The 23,726-nt window shown below is 42.2% G+C and overlaps 1 protein-coding gene across 3 annotated transcripts in view; it reads left to right on the top strand.

Annotated features, from left to right (window-relative positions):
- Window positions 1-23,726, top strand: part of LOC109890036 (heterogeneous nuclear ribonucleoprotein L-like) — a 66,548-nt gene that overhangs the window by 31,886 nt on the left and 10,936 nt on the right. The window contains exons 1-6 of one of the 3 annotated variants that reach the window (XM_031823711.1): window positions 5,499-5,642; window positions 9,598-9,716; window positions 10,780-11,017; window positions 13,865-13,950; window positions 14,204-14,300; window positions 14,419-14,491. In XM_031823711.1, the coding sequence (XP_031679571.1) occupies window positions 5,538-5,642; window positions 9,598-9,716; window positions 10,780-11,017; window positions 13,865-13,950; window positions 14,204-14,300; window positions 14,419-14,491 (718 nt within the window). In that variant the 5' untranslated portion in view covers window positions 5,499-5,537. Of the gene's footprint in view, window positions 1-5,498; window positions 5,643-9,597; window positions 9,717-10,779; window positions 11,018-13,864; window positions 13,951-14,203; window positions 14,301-14,418; window positions 14,492-23,726 lie in introns of those variants that run through there. The other 2 variants (XM_031823710.1, XM_020482000.2) reach the window with 2 other exon arrangements.

The following is a 23,726-nucleotide window of genomic DNA, read 5'->3' as shown; positions in this document are numbered from 1 at the left end:
TGTATATCCAGCCACAGTGTACGATTTCAAAAAGGCTTTACGATGAAAGCACACCAAACGATTATGTTAGGTCAGTACCTAGTTACAGAAAAACACAGCCATTTTTCCAGCCAAAGAGAGGAGAAATAGAGAGAAAATGAATCACTAATCTTTGATGATCTTCATCAGATGACACTCATAGGACTTCATGTTACACAATACATGTATGTTTTGTTCGATAAAGTTCATATTTATATCCAAAAATCTCAGTTTACATTGGCGCGCTACGTTCAGTAGTTCCAAAACATCCGGTGATTTTGCAGAGAGCCACATCAATTTACAGAAATACTCATAATAAACATTGCTAAAAGATACAAATGTTATGCATGGAATTTTAGATCCACTTCTCCTTAATGCAACCGCTGTGTCAGATTTCAAAAAAGGTTAACTGAAAAAGCACACCATGCAATAATCTGAGTACAGCGCTCAGACAACAAAACAAGCCATACAGATATCTGCCATGTTGTGGAGTCGACAAAGTGAGAAATAGCATTATAAATATTCACTTACCTTTGATCTTCATCAGAACGCACTCCCAGGAATCCCAGTTTACAATAAATGTTTGATTTGTTTGATAAAGTCCATCATTTATGTCCAAATACCTCCTTTTTGTTCGCACGTTTAGTACACAATCCAAACTCACGATGTGCAGGCAGGTCCAGGCGAAAGTTCAGATGAAAAGTCACTTTACAGTCTGTAGAAACATGTCAAACGAAGTATAGAATCAATCTTTAGGATGTTTTTTTATCATAAATCTTCAATAATGTTCCAACCGGAGAATTCCTTTTTCTGTAGAAATGCAATGGAATGCAAGCTAACTCTCACATGAGCGCGCGTGATCAGCTCATGCCACTCTTGCAGACCTCTGACTCATTCAGCTCCCATTCCCCCCTCTTTCACAGTAGAAGCATCAAACAGAGTTCTAAAGTCTGTTGACATCTAGTGGAAGCCTTAGAAAGTGCAATATGACCCCATAGACACTGTATATTCGATAGGCAATGACTTGAAAAACTACAAACCTCAGATTTCCCACTTCCTGGTTGGATTTTTTTCTCAGGTTTTTGCCTGCCATATGAGTTCTGTTATACTCACAGACATCATTCAAACAGGTTTAGAAACTTCAGAGTGGTTTCTATCCAAATCTACTAATGATGTGCATATATTAGCAACTGGGCCTGAGTAGCAGGCTGTTTACTCTGGGCACCTTATTCATCCAAGCTTCTCAATACTGCCCCCCAGTCCCATAGAAGTTAACAAACTATAGTTTTGGCAAGTCGGTAAGGACATCTACTTCGTGCATGCCACAAGTCATTTTTACAACAATTGTTTACAGACAGATTATTTCACTTATAACTCACTGTATCACAATTCCATTAGGTCAGAAGTTTACATACACTAAGTTCACTGTGCCTTTAAAGAGCTTGGAAAATAAAATAAAAATTATGTCATGGCTTTAGAAGCTTCTGATAGGCTAATTGACACCATTTGAGTCAATTTGAGGTGTACCTGTGGATGTATTTTAAGGCCTACCCTCAAACGCAGGGCCTCTGCTTGACATCATGGGAAAATCAAAAGAAATCAGCCAAGACCTCAGAAAACAAATGGCAGACCTCAGACTGTTTGGCCATAATGGCCATCGTTATGTTTGGAGGAAAAAGGGTGAGGCTTGCAAGCCGAAGAACCCCATCCCAACTGTGAAGCACGGTGGCAGCATCATGTTGTGGTGGTGCTTTGCTGCAGAAGGGACTGGTGCACTTCACAAAATAGATGGCATCATGAGGGAGGAAAATTATGTGAATATATTGAAGCAACATCTCAAGACATCAGTCAGGAAGTTAAAGCTTGGTCGTAAATGGGTCTTCCAAATTGACAATGACCCCAAGCATACTTCCAAAGCTGTGGCAAAATGCCTTCAGGACAACAAAGTCAAGATATTGGAGTGGCCATCCCTGACCTCAGTCCCATAGAATATTTGTGGGCAGAACTGAAAATGTGTGCGTGAGCAAGGAGGCCTACAAACCTGACTCCGTTACACCAGCTCTGTCAGGAGGAATGGGCCAAAATTCACCCAACTTATTGTGGGAAGCTTGTGGAAGGCTACCTGAAACGTTTGACCCAAGTCAAACCATTTAAAGGCAATGCTACCAAATACTAATTGAGTGTATGTAAACTCTTGACCCACTGGGAATGTGATGAAAGAAATTAAGGCTGAAATAAATCATTCTCTCTACTATTATTCTGACATTTCATAATCTTAAAATAAAGTGGTGATCCTTACTGAACTAAGACAGGACATTTTTACTAGGATTAATTGTCAGGAATTGTGAGAAACTGAGTTTAAATGTATTTGGCTAAGGTGTATGTAAACTTCCGACTTAAACTGTACGTCAATGATGTTGTTTTTGCTGTTGGTGATTCTCTGATCCACCTCTACGCAGACAACACCATTTTTTATACTTCTGGCCCTTTGGACACTGTGTTAACTAACCTCCAGACGAGCTTCAATGCCAACCAACACTCCTTCCGTGGCCTCAAAATGCTCTTAAATGCAAGTAAAACTAAATGCATGCTCTTCAACCGATCGCTGCCCGCACCTGCCTACCCGTCTAGCATCACTGCTCTGGACAGTTCTGACTTAGAATATGTGGACAACTATAAATACCTAGGTGTCTGGTTAGACTGTACTCTCTCCTTCCAGACTCACATCCCCAATCCAAAATTAAATATATTATCTGCTTCCTATTTCACAACATGCTACAAAATAGCCTCCAACACTCTACTCAGCAAACTGGATGTAGTCTGTCACAGTGCCATCCATTTTGTCACCAAAGCCCCATATACTGCCCACCACTGCGACATGTATGCTCTCGTTGGCTGGCCCTCACTACATATTCGTCGCCAAACCCACTGGCTCCAGGTCATCTCTAAATCTTTGCTAGGTTAAGCCCCGCCTTATCTCAGCTCACTGGTCACCATAGCAGCACCCACCCGTAGCACGCGCTCCAACAGGTATATTTCACTGGTCACCCCGAAAGCCAATTCCTCCCTTGGCCGCCTTTCCTTCCAGTTCTCTGCTGCCAATGACTGGAACAAACTGAAAAATCACTGAAGCTGGAGACTCATCACCCTCACTAACTTTAAGCATCATCTGTCAGAGCAGTTTACAGATTATTGCACCTGTACATATCCCATCTGTAATACCTCATCCCCATATTGTTATTTTGCTCCTTCTTTATTTTGCTCCCAGTATCTCTACTTGCACATTCATCTTCTGCACATCTATCACTCCAGTGTTTAATTGCTATATTGTAGTTATTTTGCCACTATGGCCTATTTATTGCCTCACCTCCCTAATCTTACCTCATTTGCACACACTGTTCTATTGTGTTATTAACTGTACGTTTGTTTATTCCATGTGTAACTCTGTTGTTTTTGTCTCACTGCTTTGCTTCATCTTGGCCAGGTCGTAGTTGTAAATGAGAACTTGTTCTCAGCTGGCCTACCTGGTTAAATCAAGGTGAATTTTTAAAGATATATTTTTTAATAAAGCTTGTGTGCAGTACTGTGGAGATAAGGAGACTGACTGCACCCTGAAAGTCACAGAGCTGAGACAGAGGGACTCAGCCAAGTACAGTTTTAGATTTCAAACACAACAGGGGAACTACAATGACCAATTTCAGGTCACTCTGTCTGTCACAGATGTACGTGTAAACGTTAGTCCTGACATTGTCATGGAGGGAGAGGAAGTCCGGATCTTGTTCGAGACTTCCTGCTTTCTGAACCTTAACTCTATTAACTACATCTTCTATAAGGACAGCCCAAACCAACACTGGGGTATCATATACCTTGGCCCAGTCAGCAGTGAGGATGTAGGCAGCTACTCCTGTGCATTGGTTGTCCTCGAAAAGGACTGGTCCCTTGCAGCTATGCTCATTGTGAGATATCCTCCAAGTTCCACCACTGTGACAGTCAATAAAATATTGGAAGGCGGTGCAGTGACTCTGACCTGCAGCAGTGATGCCAACCCACCAGTGGAGAAATACACCTGGTACCGAAGGAACGGAACTGAAGTGACGGTTTTACAGGGAGAAACAAATTTACACCAGTGTCAGTCTTGGGTACATTGACCAGTACTTCTGTGAGACTAAGAATGAGATTGGAGCTCAGAACTGTACCTGGGACCTGACCACAGATGATAGACCAGTGTCTTGGTTCCTGTACTGGGGGTGGCGACTGTCCTGACTGCTGGAACTCTTCTAGTCCTCAGCTACTACACACTGAATGGAGAATCCGTGGAGAAAGTGATCTCAGATACACTGAGAGTCCAGTATGTCAGTAAGGATGCCTCAACGTGTGTGAGAAGGAGAGCATAGATCATATCTACGCTGACGCTGCTGAGTTCAATGACATACAGGATGAACCTGATGAGCATGATGACCTACAGGATGACACCTACACAGCCCTTCAGAAAGACCCTCGCCGCTCAGTGTACGATACTATTGCTAACAGAGAATCACCATAGAACCTGAACTGAAGACCTATGGCAACAAACCAAAGACAGGCCTAACACCTTTTCCCTCTGCTATCACATTGACCTGTGTGTGATGTTTTCCAGACATTGACCTTTAATGTTTGAGTTTATGCTGGACTTGAATAAGCGTGCTGAATTGTTTTGCTGTTGGCTACTGGCTACTGCTATTGTAAATTGTGTTAGATTTTTTGGTGTTAGAGTTGATTGTTGCTTACTACACAAGATGAGGTTGAAAGGAATGTCATCAAATCAAATGCATGTTTTCCTATTCTTTATATTAAGTGAAATATATTCAAATATACCATTAGGGATTGCCACTTTCCTAATTACTGCTCATACTCTGGTAATTATCTTTAATAAAACAATTGAAGCTTGTAGATCGGGCAATAACCAAAGCTATTCTATAGCTAAGATAACTAGGAATACATCAGCAATCGTGCAGACCTTTCAGTATTGTTAATATAATACTAAGGTGTTTCTAAGTCAATGAAATTTCAATAAATGTTTGCTATATGATAAGAAAAACATGTGTTGACCCCTGGTTTCTTAGCATACTGTAGTACTCTTCACATAGTCATTTCATTGATGGCAGTTTTTTTTATTAGCAGCTACACACATACACACATATGTACACACATACACACATATGTACACACATACACACATATGTACACACATACAAAAATATTGTCCCTAACTCACATATTTTACCAATAACAAACATACCATTTTGAAACTTCAGAATCTGTTATGAATACATGAAAGTTCAGAGTACATTGAGGGAGTTACTACTTTCAATAAATACAAAAATACATTTTGTATGAGGTTTTCATCAGACAGATATACACTCACCACGCCCACCTCCCAGTACCAACTACCATACTGCAAGCTAATTGGTCACCTATCACAATACACTGCACCAGCCCTTTTCCTGTATGGCCTACATTTTTACTGCAGCCACTCTGAAATGTCAGCAGTGTTCTATAAATATCAGAGAGGGGAGAGGAACACACTCAGTCAGAGCAGCATAGCAGAACACAGGGATGTTGTGAGAGGAGTACACACAGTGAAGGTATGTATGGGAAGTAACATTTATTCTGTCTCTCAATGCTCAAACTGGTGCCTTGCTCTCCCTAAACGGCAGGTGCTGCGGTCTGTGCCAGGGGGGTCACCTCCCTCTGAGACTGTCGGGGTCTTCGTGAACAGCACAGACAGTAAAACACTGACACACACAATAGGCTGAGGACATCAGCTCAGCAAGGAAGTGTAGTCCACCACCACTTCATAACTGAGAGAGAGAAGAGAGAGAAAGGTAAAGTAGTGTAGAGAGACTGAGAAGTCATTTAACCTCATTTTAGCCCTGGTTACCTGTGCTGTAGTGAGGATTATTCAGGATTAGAGTGAGGAATGAGCTGGAATACAAGGCCACTAGGCCACTCTCACACACCACTTTAACAAACACTGAAAAAACAGCACTCTGGGAAAATGAGTCTGCTGATGGATTGGACTGCCACTTAACCTTGCGCAACCATCTGCCCATGCCTACACACACAAACACATACAGACACACACACTTGTGTGGCCAACTGATCCTTGCACACTAGGTTATTAGTATTTCCCTAAGAAGTGATGAGGAATGTTGAAATCCCACAACGGGAGAGGAGCGACTAAGTTAGAAAGCCCAGGAAAGAGAAAGTTTTTCCACTATTTCCATCTTAAAGCCACCTCATTCTATTTACCTGATTGTCACCAAATATCTGTCTCTAACCAGGTTTCCATCCTTTTATGCAAATAAAGTACACCTCAGATAAAAAATGTCACGACAGGCCTGATGGAAACAGAAAATGTGTCAGTAAACTTTCCAATCGTCGACCCCAAAAAATACGACAAAGTGGGATTTTGATGTGTCGTTAAAATAAATTATGTGAGAAATGTCAGTGGAACTGCTTATATGCGCAAATATTGATATAATAAATCAACTTGGAGTCACGCGGTGACATCTTTTGTGGTCCTCCCACTATGACTCGTCGGGAAAGCATGTTTATTAGGCTACAGATTAAATACATGCTGATGAACTTCACAGGGTGGTGAAAGTGCAAGGTGACGATCTTGATGCTCCTTTCCAATAAACATCGAGGGTCTTATTCTGATGGCATGATCAGCGATGCTTGGCTTCCGTTTGACAAATGAAAATGATCGCGTTCTCTTGTCGATAATAACAGGTAGGCTATACCCACAGTGTCTGCGAGCTGTTTGCTAGAGTGCCCATGTCCATACCAGAGTGGGCACACTCGCTCTATAAACCGCAACATTTGTTTGTGAGAAACCCATGAGTAGAGTTGAAAATGTGATGGAAACCCATTTCACTTGTATTTTGTTATTCGCATCGATCATCATGTCACCAGAATAAGACCCTAAATATTTATTGGAAAGGACCATCAAGATCACCTTGCACTTTCACCACCCTGTGAAGTCCATCATAAATTATTTCATCTGTAGCCTAATAAAGTGTTTGGTTTGCTGAGTCGTAGTGGAAGGACCACATACCATACCATTGCATGACTCCAAGTTTACTTCGATATAATGGTTATTATATCAATATTTGCTTTGCGCATAAATGCGTTTCATTTAATACATTTTACAGACACAAAAAGATTCCACCATGTCGAACAAACAAATGATCTGTCAGTGTAGTGGTGTAATATTGGATATGTGTATTATACACCTCACATGCTAGAATAAGCAATTAGCCTATTAAAATATTTATCTGACTCCATAAAGATGATTCAAATATGCAAGAGATTATAATTGATTTAGAGTTCAGCTCATGAAACATGGGACCAACACTTTACATGTTGTGTTTAGATATTTTTTCAGTGTATATTTCCACACTGTGAGGTTGGAGTAATACTGTGCAATTAGTTACAATTAAATGAGTTAATAGACCAATAAAAAAGAGTTCCAAACCTCTCTGCCAGTTTTTCCATTTTCCCCATCCAACTTCAACTCAGACCAATCCCAGACAGCCGTAGCTAAATTCTTGCTTGAGAAATTGCTCTTTGCTAAGAGGCATTTTCTGTTTCTTTTTGACCATTTTAATTGAAATCAATCACAATGAGGTACTTCATTTTTACCCCAAAATGATTTGATAATAAGATAAAAACATCTGCATGGCCCCTTTTCACCCCTTTTCTTGCATTCTCTCTTAGTGCTGTCTGTTGACTTTCAACCTCACCCGCTCTGCCTCTTTTCCTCTTTCTCTGCCTGGCTCTCCCTTATAGACTGAGTGGAATAGGACATCTGAAAGGGCAGAGTGGGATGTTTTTGTTGCACTATAGGGATGGACATGTATTGCCACAGCAGACAGAGAGGTGTTTGAAAGAGAAGGGTGAGCTTTAACACTATGCTTAGTTCTGTAAAGTACTCCAGATACTTAAAAGTACTGTACTTTACTATTTATATTTTTGACAGCTTTTACTTTTACTTCACTACATTCCTAAAGAAAATAATGTACTTTTTACTTTTTGTAAGTTATGTCTGAGTGTTGGAGTGTGCTCCTGGCCGTCCGTAAATACAATTATAAATAAAGATAGTTTTGTTTTGCTTAATATAATGAGTTTGATGTTTAACATTTACTTTTTACTTTTACTCAAGTATGACAATTGAGTACTTTTTCCACCACTGACTCTATGCTCCACAAGCACCTTGTCCATTGGGCATAGGTCTTGGCCATTATTCCTGCATGTCATATATTGAATGGGAATGTAACCATATTCATATTATTATCACAGAGAGATGGATTCCCACCCACTACTGCTAGAGAAAGCCAGCTAAGCCCCACCCAGTTACAGCCTGCACCTATTAGATCACAGAGCTAGTGTAAACATCGCTCTGTTGCTAAAGCCTGAAATAGAGACCCATCGGACATTCTCCGAGCACGCCATGGTTTTTCGTCAATTTTTTTTATCTTGCCCATGCATTTGGTGCCCCCACCACACCCAGCTAACTTTCTGCATTTCTACACATTTTGTCATGAGACTGAGATAAAATGTTGCAGTTTCAAGCCCAGCTAATTTCCTGCAATTCTACACATTTTGCCATGAGGCTGAGAGAACATTTAGCAGTTTTAAACCAAATCTCCGGCCCACCTCCCCCAAAAATCTGTCCCTTTTGCACCCTTGGCACTAATGAGACTTGACTTGCAAACCCTTCACGTCAGGGCCTCCCGAGTGGGGCAGTGGTCTAAGGCACTGCATCACAGGACTAGCTGTGCCACTAGAGATTGTGGGTTTGAGTCCAGGCTGTCGCATCTGGCTGCGACCGGGAGACCCATGGGGCGGCGCCCAATTGGTACAGCGTCGTCCGGGTTAGGGGAGGGTTTGGCCGGCAGGGATGTCCTTGTCCCATTGCGCACTAGCACCTCCTGTGGCGGGCCGGGCACAGTGCACGCTGACACAGGTGTATGGTGTTTCCTCTGACACATTGGTGCGGCTGGCTTCCGGGTTAAGCGAGCATAGTGTCAAGAAGCAGTGCGGCTTGGCAGGGTCGTGTTTTGGAGGATGCACGGCTCTCAACCTTTGCCTCTCCCGAGTCCGTACGGGAGTTGCAGCGATGAGACAAGACTGTAACTACCAATTGGATACCACCAAATTGGGGAGAACAATTTGTAAAAATGACAAATAATAAAAAATTAAATTTCAGTCGGGAATCCTTGAAGCGACCCATCCTCTCATTCATAGATGTACTTAAACGCTCTCACATAGAGGGGTACAGTCCCAGTTAGGGAAAGGTAACCTGTACTGGAGGTCATCCATTTTTAGATACAGTTAAATTATTCAACCTGAAACCTCCCCTCTACATACACTCTTTTCAAAATGACTCCTATTTTAGATAGGTATTATACAGGACATTGCACTTCTGATGTTATATGATTTAATACGGTTGATTTATGATCAACATAACCTCTGCCGCTATTCCAGGTATTGTGTGTTCTAGTCTCTAACCAATGTTGTTTGTGTGTGTTGCAGGACAGTGGGGAGGACTCCCACAGGATTGCACAGTCCCCAGTCGTCCATGTCAGGGGGCTGTGTGAGGCTGTGGTGGAGGCTGACCTGGTGGAGGCCCTGGAGAAGTTTGGACCCATATGGTAAGAATCCACCCAAATGTGTTGGGTGGTATATGCACCCCACCCCTTAACCCCTTGTTTTCCTCATTGTTAGACCTAATAACGAAAAGGCATTTATCCCATCCTTTTGTTCAACATAGGAAAATATGCACAGAAAGTTGTTTTACCAAATATTTAAGAGATAGAAATGGTTTTAAAAAAGAAGTGGTAATATGTCATACAGTACAAAGATGTGTAGGCGGCTTAACTTACCCTATACCTGGGGTAAGTTGTGCCAAGAGACCACGTTTTTTGGACAAGATATGTTCTCAAAACTGTAACGGTTACATGAATTCTGATTATTTCCAGGTATAAACAACACCCTAAAATATGTACATTTCTTTGTTAGAATGAATAATGTGTTTCCCTTGACGGAGTGATGCTGAATGGAAAAGATTGCTCAGAGAACCCCACTCTCCCCTACCTCACAGAGACCTTGAGTAACAGAGAGATCTCAGTGTTACTTAGGCTCCTTATGTGGTGCAATATTCATTAACATCCCATCAACCCTAAGAGAGCTGTGGAAACAGCATACGACAGCATGGGTAACCCACAACATAGGGACAATCTAGCGTACCATGGTAACTGTAGAAACTATGGTAACTGTCCAATTAGACCAGCACTGCCCACAGTATTGTCACAGCAGTAGTTTCTCCCCTCCTCTGTTTTGTGTCCTTTTGTGTTGAGCCACTTTAGGCCCAGTGCATCTATGATCATTTTTTGAAGGTCATTTAAACAAGAAGTAAATAGAGCAGTTTCCTTTCTGCTAGAATTGTTTGACAGTTGCCCAAAACCTCACAATTTGACTAGGAAATGTTTTACAATCCAAACTTGCAGTTTAAATTCTGTCAGTTCAGGACATGAGTTCTTATTGGGGAAATCTCAAAGAGACCCTCTTCCCAATAGTGCTCTCTATATGGCATTACAGTAGTCAGCAGGGAATAGGGTGTAATTTGACCCTCAGTCCATTCAGAGTAATGGACACATTTTCCACTCAGTCAATTGAATTCTAATGGACTTCCTTGTTGTTCTGTGTTGATGGCAGCTATGTGATGATGATGCCCTTTAAGCGGCAGGCGCTGGTGGAGTTTGAGATGGTGGAGAGTGCTGATAAGTGTGTGGCGTGTGGGAGTAGCGAGGCCGTCTACATCGCAGGCCAGCAGGCCTTCTTCAACTACTCCACCAGCAAGAGGATCACTCGCCCCACCAACTCAGACAACCCCAACAGTGGCAACAAAGTCCTGCTCCTGTCTATCCAGAATCCCCTCTACCCCATCACCACGGTAATCAGTGCTGAAAATACATACTGTATTATACATTACAATGATCAAATATATGTATAATATGCCATTTAGCAAACGCTTTTATCCAAAGCAACTTACAGTCATGTGTTCGTTCATTTTGCGTACGGGTGGTCCCAGGAATCAAACCCACTATCCAGGCATTAAAAGCACCATACTCTATCAACTGAGCGACAAAGAACCATTACCACAGTGGCAGTTATGAAGTCGCTCTGTGCCACGCCCCTGGTACTGTATGTATGCTATTCTCTCACCATGGTAACAGCAGCTAACGAGAGTCCCTGATTATTGCCCATATTAACAGTAGTCAAATTTAAAAAATATATGAATCTAAAGCATTGTGTATTATCATTTTTTGTACTCTTTCTTGCTCTCTCACTCCTCTATATCTCAATGTTATCTCTCTCTGTCTCCCTCTCGCTCCTAATGTGAGCCGACGGGCTGCATTTAGAAAGTCGTGTTTTAAAGCATCCTGGGGCTGTTTCAAGGTTTATTTCTCCCGGAGTTTGCATATCCCCCCTCCCCGTTGCTCTCTCTCTCATCTCCCCCTGCTCTCTTTCTCTCTTTCTCCCTCTCAGGTGCTGATAGATAGAGAGGGATCTCAGCGGGGCGTCTGTAGATGTGTTCAGATAGCATGTGTCTGATGATTAGAATACCAGGAAGCTCACGTATATCAGTCTTCCTCAGATATGGATGAACAACTAGGCTGAGAAAGCATCCAGCACTGCTTCCCTGTGTCTAATTCCAGCTGAGCAGAGAGGAAATACAATAGATATGCACGCTGGTCATGGATAGGGTTGAATTGTCTTATTATTGAGTCAAACATAGTCTGATTAGAGAGACACAGTCACTGTGCTAGAACATACAAGCATTATGGAAGAATGAACACACACTAAAGGACTGATAGATGTATGCACATAGATATACACTCAGTCTTATAGATAGACATGCAATGCCATACTAGAGTGTCTTATATCAAGACCAATGGAACTTTAAAATGGATTACATATAGGTTCCTGCATCCAGATTGCTCTCGCTATTGTATAATTGTGTAATGGCACCGGAGGATATGGCTGCCGTTTTACGGGCTCCTAACCAACTGTGCTATTTTGTTTGTTTTTTCGCATTGTTTGTAACCCATTTTGTACATAAAGTTGCTGCTACCGTCTCTTGTGACCGAAAAGAGCTTCTGGACATCAGAACAGCGATTACTCACCTCGAACTGGACAGCGATTTCTTCTTTAATGAGTCCGACGTGAAGGATATACTACTTTGTTGAGACAAGGCCCAAATCCCCGTCATCCGTGTGAAGAAAAGACGGAGAATTTGCAGACGAGTAGGTAAACCACCACTACTCTCCGTATTATTGGCCAACATGCAATCATTGGAAAACAAACTAGACGATCTACGATTAAGACTATCCTACCAACGGGACATTTGAAACTGTAATATCTTATGTTTCACAAGATGTGGCTAAACGACGACACGGATAATATAGAGCTGGCTGGCTTCTCCGTGCATTGGCAGAACAGAGCAGCTATTTCTGGTAAGATGATGGGCGGGGTGTGTGTCTATTTGTCAATAACTGCTGATGCGCAATGTCTAATATTAAAGTAATCTCGAGGTATTGCTCACCTGAGGTAGAATACCTCATGATAAGCTAGACCACACTGTCTACCAAGAGAGTTCTCATCTATGTAGCCGTCTATTCACCACCACAAACCGATAGGTTTATAAGGCCATAAGCAAACAAGAAAATGCTCATCCAGAAGCAGCGCGCCTAGTGGCCGGGGACTTTAATGCAGGGAAACTTAAATCCGTTTTGCCTAATTCCACCAGAGGAAACAAAACTCTAGACCACTTTTACTCCACACACAGAGACGCATACAAAGCTCTCTCTCGCCTTCCATTTGGCAAATCTGACCATAATTCTATCCTCCTTATTCCTGCTTACAAGCAAAAACTTAAGCAGGAAGTATGCACGCTGGTCATGGATAGGGTTGAAATGTCTTATTATTGAGTCAAACAGAGTCTGCTTAGAGAGACACGGAAGTGGTCAGAGGATGCGGATGCTACGCTACAGTACAATTTTGCTAGCACAGACTGGAATATGTTCCCGGATTCATCCAATGGCATTGAAGAGTATACCACCTCAGTCACCCGCTTCATCAATAAGTGCATCGGCGACGTCGTCCCCACAATGACCATAGGTACATATCCCAAACAGAAGCCATGGACTACAGACAACATCCGCACTGAGCTAAAGGCTAGATCTGCCACTTTCAAAGAGCGGGACTCTAACACGGACGCTTATAAGAAATCCCGCCATGCCCTCAGACGAACCATCAAACAGGCAAAGCGTGAATATAGGACTAAGATTGAATTATACTACACCGGCTCTGACACTTGTGGAATGTGGCAGGACTTGAAAACTATTACGGACTACAAAGGGAAACCCAGCCGTGAGCTGCCCAGTGAGGCGAGCCTACCAGACGAGCTAAATGCCTTTTATGCTTGCTTCGAGGCAAGGAACACTGGTACTGGTACCTGAATATAGTCTCATTGTTGTTATGTAATTTTCTTGTGTTACTTTTAGATATTTTCTTACTTTAGTTTATTTAGGAAATATTTTCTTAACTCTATTTCTTGAACTGCATTGTTGGTTAAGGGCTTGTAAAGTAAGCATTTCTCGGTAAGGTCTACACATGTTGTATTCGGCACATGTGACAAATAGAATTGGATTTGATTTGACTGGAACTTTTATCTTCCGTCTGCAGCCTTGGTGAGAGCTGACTAAAACATTCTCTGTCTCCCTCTGTTGTCTCCAAGGACGTTCTCTACACCGTCTGCAACCCCATCGGCAGTGTGATGCGCATCGTCATCTTCAAACGCAACGGCATCCAGGCCATGGTGGAATATCCTTTCTGTCTGTCTGTCTGGCAGGCTGATTGTCAGGTCTGTCTGTCTGTCTGTTAGGGTATCAGTGTTAGGGGTGGAGGGTGAGCCAATAAGAAAGGTATCCCCAAGTCAAATTATTCAACAAGCATAGACTTGTTTTTGTTGATGGGTTTAGAGGTTTTATAACTTCTATCTGGGGACTTGTAATTGTGAATTGAGGCTTGAGGTTCGTTGGTTGTTTTGCTGTTGTCCTTAACTTGCCCTCCTCACATTTGAGTCCATCGAGTGTGCTCAGAAAGCTAAGGCTGCTCTCAATGGAGCCGACATCTATGCCGGCTGCTGCACCTTAAAAATCGAATATGCAAGGGTAAGTCTATATTCACCACACGCAATCACATATATAATGCTTTAGTTTAAAACAACAGAGCACTTCCTGATGATCAGCCTCAGCATGCAACAACATATCTGTTGTTTCCCCCCTTTAGCCAACTCGCTTGAACGTGATCAGAAATGACAACGAGAGCTGGGACTACACAAAGCCTTACCTGGTCCGAAGAGGTAACAATCTGCTTCTTGTTCTGTAGGCTATGGAGCACTCTCATTGTGTAGAAGCTGCTGTGTTAGGACTAAAACCTGCCATATCGGGCTGTCAGAGAGTCCATGGGCAGCCTGCAGGGCAGAGTCAGGTTTTCAGCCTGCAGGGCAGAGTCAGGTTTTCAGCCTGCAGGGCAGAGTCAGGTTTTCCTCCCTCTGGCACAGTAACTCAAATTTGTCCAGGCTGCAAACAGAACAGCAGGAAAGAAGCATTAAGGATATCAAATATGTGTGGCTCTTTCTCTCTTTTCATTCCTGCAGGCTGTAGATAAGTCAGATCTTAGCTGTTGGAGAGAGAGAGCGACAGAGAGAGGAGAGAGAGCGACAGAGAGAGGAGAGAGAGCGACAGAGAGAGGAGAGAGAGAGTGAGAGAAAGACTGTTTGTCTTGAGTTTAGTCTGCATCAGCTAAAATTAAACAGATACTTGGCGATACTTCTCTATATCCTCGCTAACGTTGCTAAATGTGAGACAGAGAGATACTGAGTCAGAGGCTGATGTGGGAGAAGTGGTTTTATCATTGTATGAGGAATGTTACAGTAGCACAGATGCTGTTTGAAAAAAGAGCAGAGATATGGCCCTGTCTATGTGAAATCATCATTGTCACTATAGCGCACCTATTGGAAGGTGTTTAAGGACCAGTATGGACCACAGACCTGCAGTCAACCAAGCCAACACAAGATCGACCCACTGCACGTCCTTCTCCAAGCAACACACTCTCACATCCGTCTCTCACAAGCCTGCACCTGCCACCCATGGAAATAAAGAGAGAGAGAGAGAGAAAGAGGGATGGACGACAGGCTGACCCTGCACAACAACATGCATCCATCTTCACCCAAACCTCAAGAGAGAGGGAGAGAGACTACTCATTCACCCTGACCTCATGCAACCTCAACATCAACACGCCCAGGAGAACCCGCCAGTGCCACCTCATGGCTGGAGGACTGACTGCTTTTAGACTGGACCTATTTTCTTCTCTTGCTTGCATCCTGATCTTATTCAGTCAGTGCTCTGACTGGCTAAATCCCTTTCTATCCCCTCACCAAATGACCAGTAGTAGAAATATTGATGTATTAGTGGATACAATCTCTAGTCTGGACATGGGAACATTAGAGACAGAGAGTGCATTTCTCTCTGTCTTCAAGCCGGTAGAGAAAGCCTGTATTCTGTTAAATAAGATACATACCTATGCTCTGTAATCTACTTAAATACCAAAATTGACACTATCTTATTCTATAAACTCTACTTTATATTCTAGTATTTCTGACAATGTCAATGTGTTGCAATGCCTATTTTAGCAGAGAGAAAAGTTTAGAAAACAAATGTTTAGATAATAATTATTGCATGCACTGTTAATGGAAGCACATTGTGTGGATGAAGAGAGTCACAGTTCCTTTTATGATTGTCTCAACTCCCTAGTAAAGTCCCATCTCTGTGAGACCTGGAGTCCCTCTATCAGAGGTCCAACTTCTCTATCTCCATCTAAAAGTCCCAGCTCTGTGAGACCTGGAGTCCCTCTATCAGAGGTCCAACTTCTCTATCTCCATCTGAAAGTCCCAGCTCTGTGAATGTCATAGCCCCTTGTCTCTTAAAGTGCATCTATATATTCAGACTAACCAGGGGCCATTAGTAACCTGCTTAGGAGGTTTACTTTACGATGAACATCTCCCTTTACTGCGTGGCTAAATTAGAAAACTCAGGCAAGACGCTAACTCATTTGAAACCCCAGTGAGAGTGTGTTAGCCTCCTGCTCTGGCGTTCTCACAGCATTCTAATGTATTCCTCCACTGTCCTCTGTGGACAGCTCTTACCTTGGGACAGACTGCTTAAGTAACATGCTTACCTGAGAGGAACTGATATTTAATTCACTTTGAAGCACCCTCACACCTTTATTATACTGGGTGTTGGATTGTATATCAGCCCATTTAAGTGAGCTAATAAAACAGTGCTTAACTTGGACTGAAATAGTGTCGGTACTCATTTTGGGTACCGGTACTGTTTATTATTTAGGTGCCAGAACTCCCCAATACTTTTAATCCAATATTCTAGAAGAGTTGCAGGAACTCAAGCAGTACTCAGTTCCTGTGAGCTCCTGCCCAAGTCAAGTTCTGCTGATAAGTCATAGCTCTATCAGCTAGAATGAAGTAACCCAGACCTCTACTCTATCTATCATCTGGTCTGCAGCACCTTCTCATACAGAACCCATTTCCCTGGCATTGAGGAACAGGTGTAAACATGGTGTTACATGTTAGTGCTTGATGCTCTACCAACTGCAACAACAAAGTGTCTGTTTTACATCCCAAGGGGACCAGCCAGAGAGGCTCTCTGTGACATCACGTCCCCTCTGAGATGCTTTAACCGCAGCAGGGTTCATATTGCTGTAGCCTACAGCAAAGATCTTCATTTGAGCCAGTTTGCTACAGCAAGAAAATAATCCTGCAGCAATAGCAAATGTGAAATATTATGTGGATTATAATTAATGGCTTTTTTGTAGGGGTTGATAAATTACAAACTTTAGAAGCCTGAAATACAGTACAAGTTTTACATTTCCTGCATTGCAGGAAACTTCTCCTGCAACAGGGGGATCAAATTAAGATCCTACCTCTGTAGTAGACCTTTTTATTAGCCCTCTGATTACAATGAAGAGCAAAAAGTGCCGCTCTGTTCTGGGCCAGCTGCAGATTAACTAGGTCTTTCTTTGCAGCACTGGACCATCTGACTGGACAATAATCTTGATAAGATAAAACTAGAGCCTGCAGGACTTGCTTTGTGGAGTCCTCAGACCTCTCCCCATCTTTACAACCATTGCATCTATATGTTTTGACCATGACAGTTTACAATACAAGGTAACATCAAGTAAATTAGTCTCCTCAACTTGTTCAACAGCCACACCATTCATTACCAGATTCAGCTGAGGTTGAGAATTTAGGGAATGATTTGTACCAAATACAATGCTGTTAGTCTTAGAGATGTTCAGGAGCGGTTTGTTACTGGCCACCTATTCCAAAACAGACTGCAACTCTTTGTTAAGGGTTTCAGTGACTTCACCAGCTGTGGTTGCTGATGCGGATATAGTTGAATCATCAGCATACACGGACACACATGCTTTGTTTAATGCCTGAGGCAGGTCATTGGTAAAAATGGAAATGAGTAGAGCGCCTAGAAAGCTGCCCTGCGGTACACCACACTTTACATGTTTGACATTAGAGAACCTTCCATTTAAGAAAACCCTCTGAGTTCTATTAGATATATGGTTCTGAATCCATTATATGGCAGAGGTTAAAAAGCCATAACACATACGTTTTCTCAAAAACAGTTTATGGTCAATAATATCAAAGGCTGCACTTAAATCTAACAGTACAGCTCCCACAATCTTCTTATCAATTTATTTCAACCAATCATCAGTCATTTGTACCAGTACAGTACATGTTGAGTGCCCTTCTCTATAAGCATGCTGAAAGTCTGTTGTTAATTTGTTTACAGAGAAATAGCATTGTGTTTGGTCAAACACATTTTTTTCCAACAGTTTCCTCAGAGCTGGCAACAAGATGATAGGTCTGCTGTTAGAACCAGTAATGGCCACTTTACCACTCTTGGGGAACGGAATGATTTTGGCTTCCCTCCAGGCCTGTGGACAAAGACTTTCCTCTAGGCTCAGATTAAAGATTTGACAGAGAAGATTGGCTTTAGAGTCACCTACCATCCTCAGTAGCTTTCCATCTCAGTTGTCAATGCCGGGAGGTTTGTCATTATTGATCAATAACAATCATTTGTCCAACTCTTCCACACTAACTTCCCAAAATTCAAACGTACAATGCTTTTCTTTCATTCTTACTTTTATCATGCATGAGTACGATGGCTCAGTGTTTGCTATTGGCATTTTCTGCTACATTTTGCCTGCTTTGCCAATGAAGTAATCATTCAAATAATACTATGGTTAAACTCAAATATACTAATTGACAAAAAAAACATTATTTTTGGAAGAACATTTTTAGAAACTGTATAATCTTTGTAAATTGTATCATAAATAGGAATGGTGGAGTTATGTCACACACGCAAATAACCAAAATATATGGAAATGTCTGTTCTATCCAAAATTACAACCAGCTGCAGCAAAAAAAGGGAAGGCAAGTGGAAATGGGAGAAGGTAAAGAACTTGTCTGTTGGCCCTGCATTAAAGACCAAAATTACAAAATTATATAGCTGCACTATATAGGTTGCAAAATAGTTGGGAGATTTTAGATGTACCGATTCCATGGCACATGGTTTATGAACTGAAACACAAAACCAGCCGGATTCAAAACATTCCATTTCAATTGTTATACAAAATTCTTACAACCAATAGAATGTTATATATATGGGGGATAAAACGATCCCAGCTCTGCAGATTTTGCTGTGAAGAGACAGAATAATTAGATCATTGGTTTTGGTACTGCCCATATATACAGTTGAAGTCGGAAGTTTACATACACTTAGGTTGGAGTCATTAAACTCGTTTTTCAACCACTCCACACATTTCTTGTTAACAAACGATAGTCGGTTAGGACATCTACTTTGTCCATGACACAAGTAATTTTTCCAATAATTGTTTACAGACCGATTACTTCACTTATAATTAACTGTATCACAATTCCAGTGGGTCAGAAGTTTACATGCACTAAGTTGACTGTGCCTTTAAACAGATTGGAAAATTCCAGAAAATTATGTCATGGCTTTAGAAGCTTCTGATAGGATAATTGACATCATTTGAGTCAATTGGAGGTTTACCTAAGGATGTATTTCAAGGCCTACTTTCAAACTCAGTGCCTCTTTGCTTGACATCATGGGAATATCAAAAGAAATCAGCCAAGACCTGAGAAAAACATTTGTAGACTTCTACAAGTCTGGTTCATCTTTGGCAGCAATTTCCAAATGCCTGAAGGTACCACGTTCATCTATACAAACAATAGTACACAAGTATAAACACCATGGGACCACGCAGCTGTCATAATGCTCAGGAAGGAGACTCATTCTGTCTCCTAGAGATGAACGCACTTTGGTGCTGTCTCCTAGAGAGGAATGTACTTAGGTGCGAAAAGTGCAAATCAATCCCAGAACAACAGCAAAGGACCGTGTGAAGATGCTGGAGGAAACAGGTACAAAACTATCTACATCCGCAGTAAAACAAGTCCTTTTTCGACCTAACCTGAAAGGCCACTCAGCAAGGAAGAAGCCACTGCTCCAGAACTGCAATAAAAAAGCCAGACTATGGTTTGCAACAGCACATGGGGACAAAGATCGTACTTTTTGGAGAAATGTCCTCTGGTCTGATGAAACAAAAATAGAACTGATTGGCCATAATGACCATCGTTATGTTTGGAAGAAAAAGGGGGAGGCTTGCAAGCCGAAGAACCCCATCCCAACCGTGAAGCGCGATGGTGGCAGCATCATGTTGTCGGGGTGCTTTGCTGCAGGAGGGACTGGTGCACTTCACAAAATAGAGGTATCATGAGGAGGGAAAATGACATGGATATATTGAAGCAACATCTCTAGACATCAGTCAGGAAGTTAAAGCTTGGTCGCTAATGGGTCTTCCAATTGGACAATGACCCCAAGCATGCTTCCAAAGGCAAAATGGCTTTTTAAGGACAACAAAGTCAAGGTATTGGAGGGCCATCACAAAGCCCTGACCTCAACCCTATAGAACATTTGTGGACAAAACTAAAAAAGCGTGTGCGAACAAGGAGGCCTGCAAACCTGACTCAGTTACACCAGCTCTGTCAGGAGGAATGGGCCAAAATTCACCCAACTAATTGTAGAAAGCTTGTGGACGGCTACCCGAAACGTTTGACCCAAGTTAAACAATTTAAAGACAATGCTACCAAATAATAATTGAGTGTATGGTAACATCTGACCCACTGGGAATGTGATGAAAGAAATAAAAGCTGAAATAAATCATTCTCTCTACTATTGTTCTGACATTTCACAATCTTAAAATAAAGTGGTGATCCTAACTGACCTAAGACAGATCATTTTTACTAGGGTTAAATGTCAGGAATTGTGAGAAACTGAGTTTAAATGTAAACTTCCGACCTCAACTGCAGCTTGTTTTTGGTTGCAGGTTCAGGAATGTTCTACTTGGAGCTAACTGCAAATAGCATTGCTGGGTGATTTGATAAGTCATAGTCAATCGATCAATAATATATTAATACTCTTAGCAAAAGGTGTTTATCTTTGATTTTACAATCTGTAGATACTATGAAAATTGAAAGGTTCAGAACATTTGTGAAACATCACAGCACAGTGGAAAAATATATGTCAGCTAGAAATTAAACTAGATGGTCTTCAGAGATGGATGGGAGGGGTTGAGGGGAGTTGAAGGCTGGGACTGGATGGTCTTCAGAGATAGATGGGAGGGGTTGAGGGGAGCTGAAGGCTGGGACTGGATGGTCTTCGAAGATAGATGGGAGAGGTTGAGGGGAGTTGAAGGCTGGGACTGGATGGTCTTCAAAGATAGATGGGAGGGATTGAGGGGAGCTGAAGGCTGGGACTGGATGGTCTTCAGAGATAGATGGGAGGGGTTGAGGGGAGCTGAAGGCTGGGACTGGATGGTCTTCAAAGATAGATGGGAGGGGTTGAGGGGAGTTGAAGGCTGGGACTGGATGGTCTTCAGAGATAGATGGGAGGGGTTGAAGGGAGCTGAAGGCTGGGACTGGATGGTCTTCAGAGATAGATGGGAGGGGTTGAGGGGAGCTGAAGGCTGGGACTGGATGGTCTTCAGAGATAGATGGGCCATAATTTAATTTAAAGTATTCCAAAGTTTTTTTTCCATCATTCTTTATATCATTGATCTTTGATTCATAATACAGTTTCTTCTTCTTTTTGTTGAGTTTAGTCACATCATTTCTCAATTTGCGGTAAGTCAGCCAGTCAGATGTACAGCCAGACTTATTAGCCACTCCTTTGCCCCCCCCCCATCTCTTTCAACCATACTGTTTTTTGTTTCCTCATCAATCCATGGAGCCTTAACAGTTCTAACAGTCAGTTTCTTAACAGGTGCATGTTAATCAATAATAAATTAATCAAGTGCAGCGTCTGGATGCTTCTTTTTAATCACATCAGACAAACAAATATTTGTAACATCATCCACGTAAGAGTCACAGCAAAATCTTAATACACTACTTCAGGCCCAGCTGTTGGAACTGTGGTTTTCCTGGATATAGCCACTATATTGTGATCACTGCATCCAATGGGTACGGATACAGCTTTAGAACAAAGTTCTACAGTATTAGTAAAAATGTGATGAATACATGTGGATGATCTTGTTCCTGTAGTGTTTGTAAACACCCTGGTAGGTTGATTAATAACCTGAACCAGATTACAGGCACTGCTAACAGTGAGAAACTTCCTCTTAAGCAGACAGCTTGATGAAAACCAGTCAATATTCAGGTTCCCAAGAAAGTAGACATTTCTGTTTACTTCATATACACTAACAAGCATTTCACACATATTATTTAGATACTGACTGCTAGGACTTGGTGGCCTATAGCAATGCCCTGAAATAAAAGGCTTTAGATGTGCCAGGTGAGCCTGCAACCACAACACTTCAATAACACTTGACATAAGATCTTCTCTAAGCATTACAGGGATATGGCTCTGAATATATAAAGCAACATCTCCCCCAAAAGCATTTCTGTCTCTTCTATAGATGTTATATAATTGTACTGATACTGCTGTATCATCAAATGAATTATCTGAGTCTCAGAAATGGCAAATATATTAACGTTATCTGATGTTAGCAAGTTATTGATTTGATTAACCTTATTTCTAAGGCTACATATATTAACATGGGCCATTTTCAGCCCCTTCCTGGGTAGTGTATCAGAGATAGACATGATATGTAAAAGAGCAAACAAAGCAAGAAAATAAATATACATTCAGCAATCCATGAATCAATTTGTGTGTGTGTGTGTGTGTGTGTGTGTGTGTTGCAGGGTTGAAGCTATGAACCCACAGGCTTGGCTCTTTCATCCTTTCCAGGCTTTTGGGAGGGAGGGTGGACAATGAGCCTGTCATAGCAGATGTCCCCACACAATCTGGCAGTTTTCATGGCTGGGATGCGTTCTTTTCTTTTCTGGCGCACAGCTTTAGGATAGTCTTCGTTGAGGAAGATGTACCTTCAACCTCAGGAACTTTACCACTATCGGCCTAGGCCTGTTACCTGGGCCGGGGATGAGTTTTCCAAGTCCTGTGGGCATGCTCCACCTCAATCTTCCTGTGGTCCATCTTCAGTTTCTCCGAGATCATTTCCCTCACTTTGTCCTCAGACTCCGTCCAGGTCTCATGTGGAGATTCTGCAATTCCATCCACAACCATGTTGTTCCGCCTTGATTGTCCCTCGAGTCTGATTTCTCCGTCATTGTTATCATGGATTCACACACAGATCTGATGTCCTCTCTCAATGACTTACAGATTGCTGTCATCTTGCCATTCTCCTGTTTCAACTCATCGGACTGACCCTGGGAGAACTGCAAACTGTCCTTCAGGATCTGGACCTCTCTGGTCAGGTCGTCCATTCTTGTATTAGTTGAATCAACCAGTATTCGGACAAAACACTTGAAGCTATTTTCTTGTTGTTGTAACAACTGCTTGTGGAACTAGATAGATCCTTCACCTGTGATAGAGAGACACTACTGTCCTCAACGGTACTCCCACCGGCTTTGGTCTTTGTTATGATACCAATGTGGCGGCAGGTAGCCTAGTGGTTCGAGCGTTGGGCCAGTAACCAGCAGGTAGCCTAGTGGTTCGAGCGTTGGGCCAGTAACTAGCAGGTAGCCTAGTGGTTCGAGCGTTGGGCCAGTAACCAGCAGGTAGCCTAGTGGTTCGAGCGTTGGGCCAGTAACCAGCAGGTAGCCTAGTGGTACGAGCGTTGGGCCAGTAACCAGCAGGTAGCCTAGTGGTTCGAGCGTTGGGCCAGTAACCAGCAGGTAGCCTAGTGGTTCGAGCGTTGGGACTTGTAACCGAACGGTTGCAAGATCGAATCCCTGACAAGGTAAAAATCGTTCTTCCCTGGAACAAGGCAGTTAACCCACTGTTCCTAGACCATCATTGAAAATAATAATTTGTTCTTAACTGACTTGCCTAGTTAAATGAATAAAATGTAGTTTACGCTGTTACTCCTCGCATTTCCAGACAGGGCAGGTCGCAGGGAAGATTGAAAAC

This window comes from Oncorhynchus kisutch, linkage group LG4 (genome assembly GCF_002021735.2).
Source record: "Oncorhynchus kisutch isolate 150728-3 linkage group LG4, Okis_V2, whole genome shotgun sequence".
NCBI lineage: Eukaryota > Metazoa > Chordata > Actinopteri > Salmoniformes > Salmonidae > Oncorhynchus > Oncorhynchus kisutch.
Note: the sequence above shows the minus strand (reverse complement) of the source record. Positions and strands in the feature narration are given on the sequence as shown.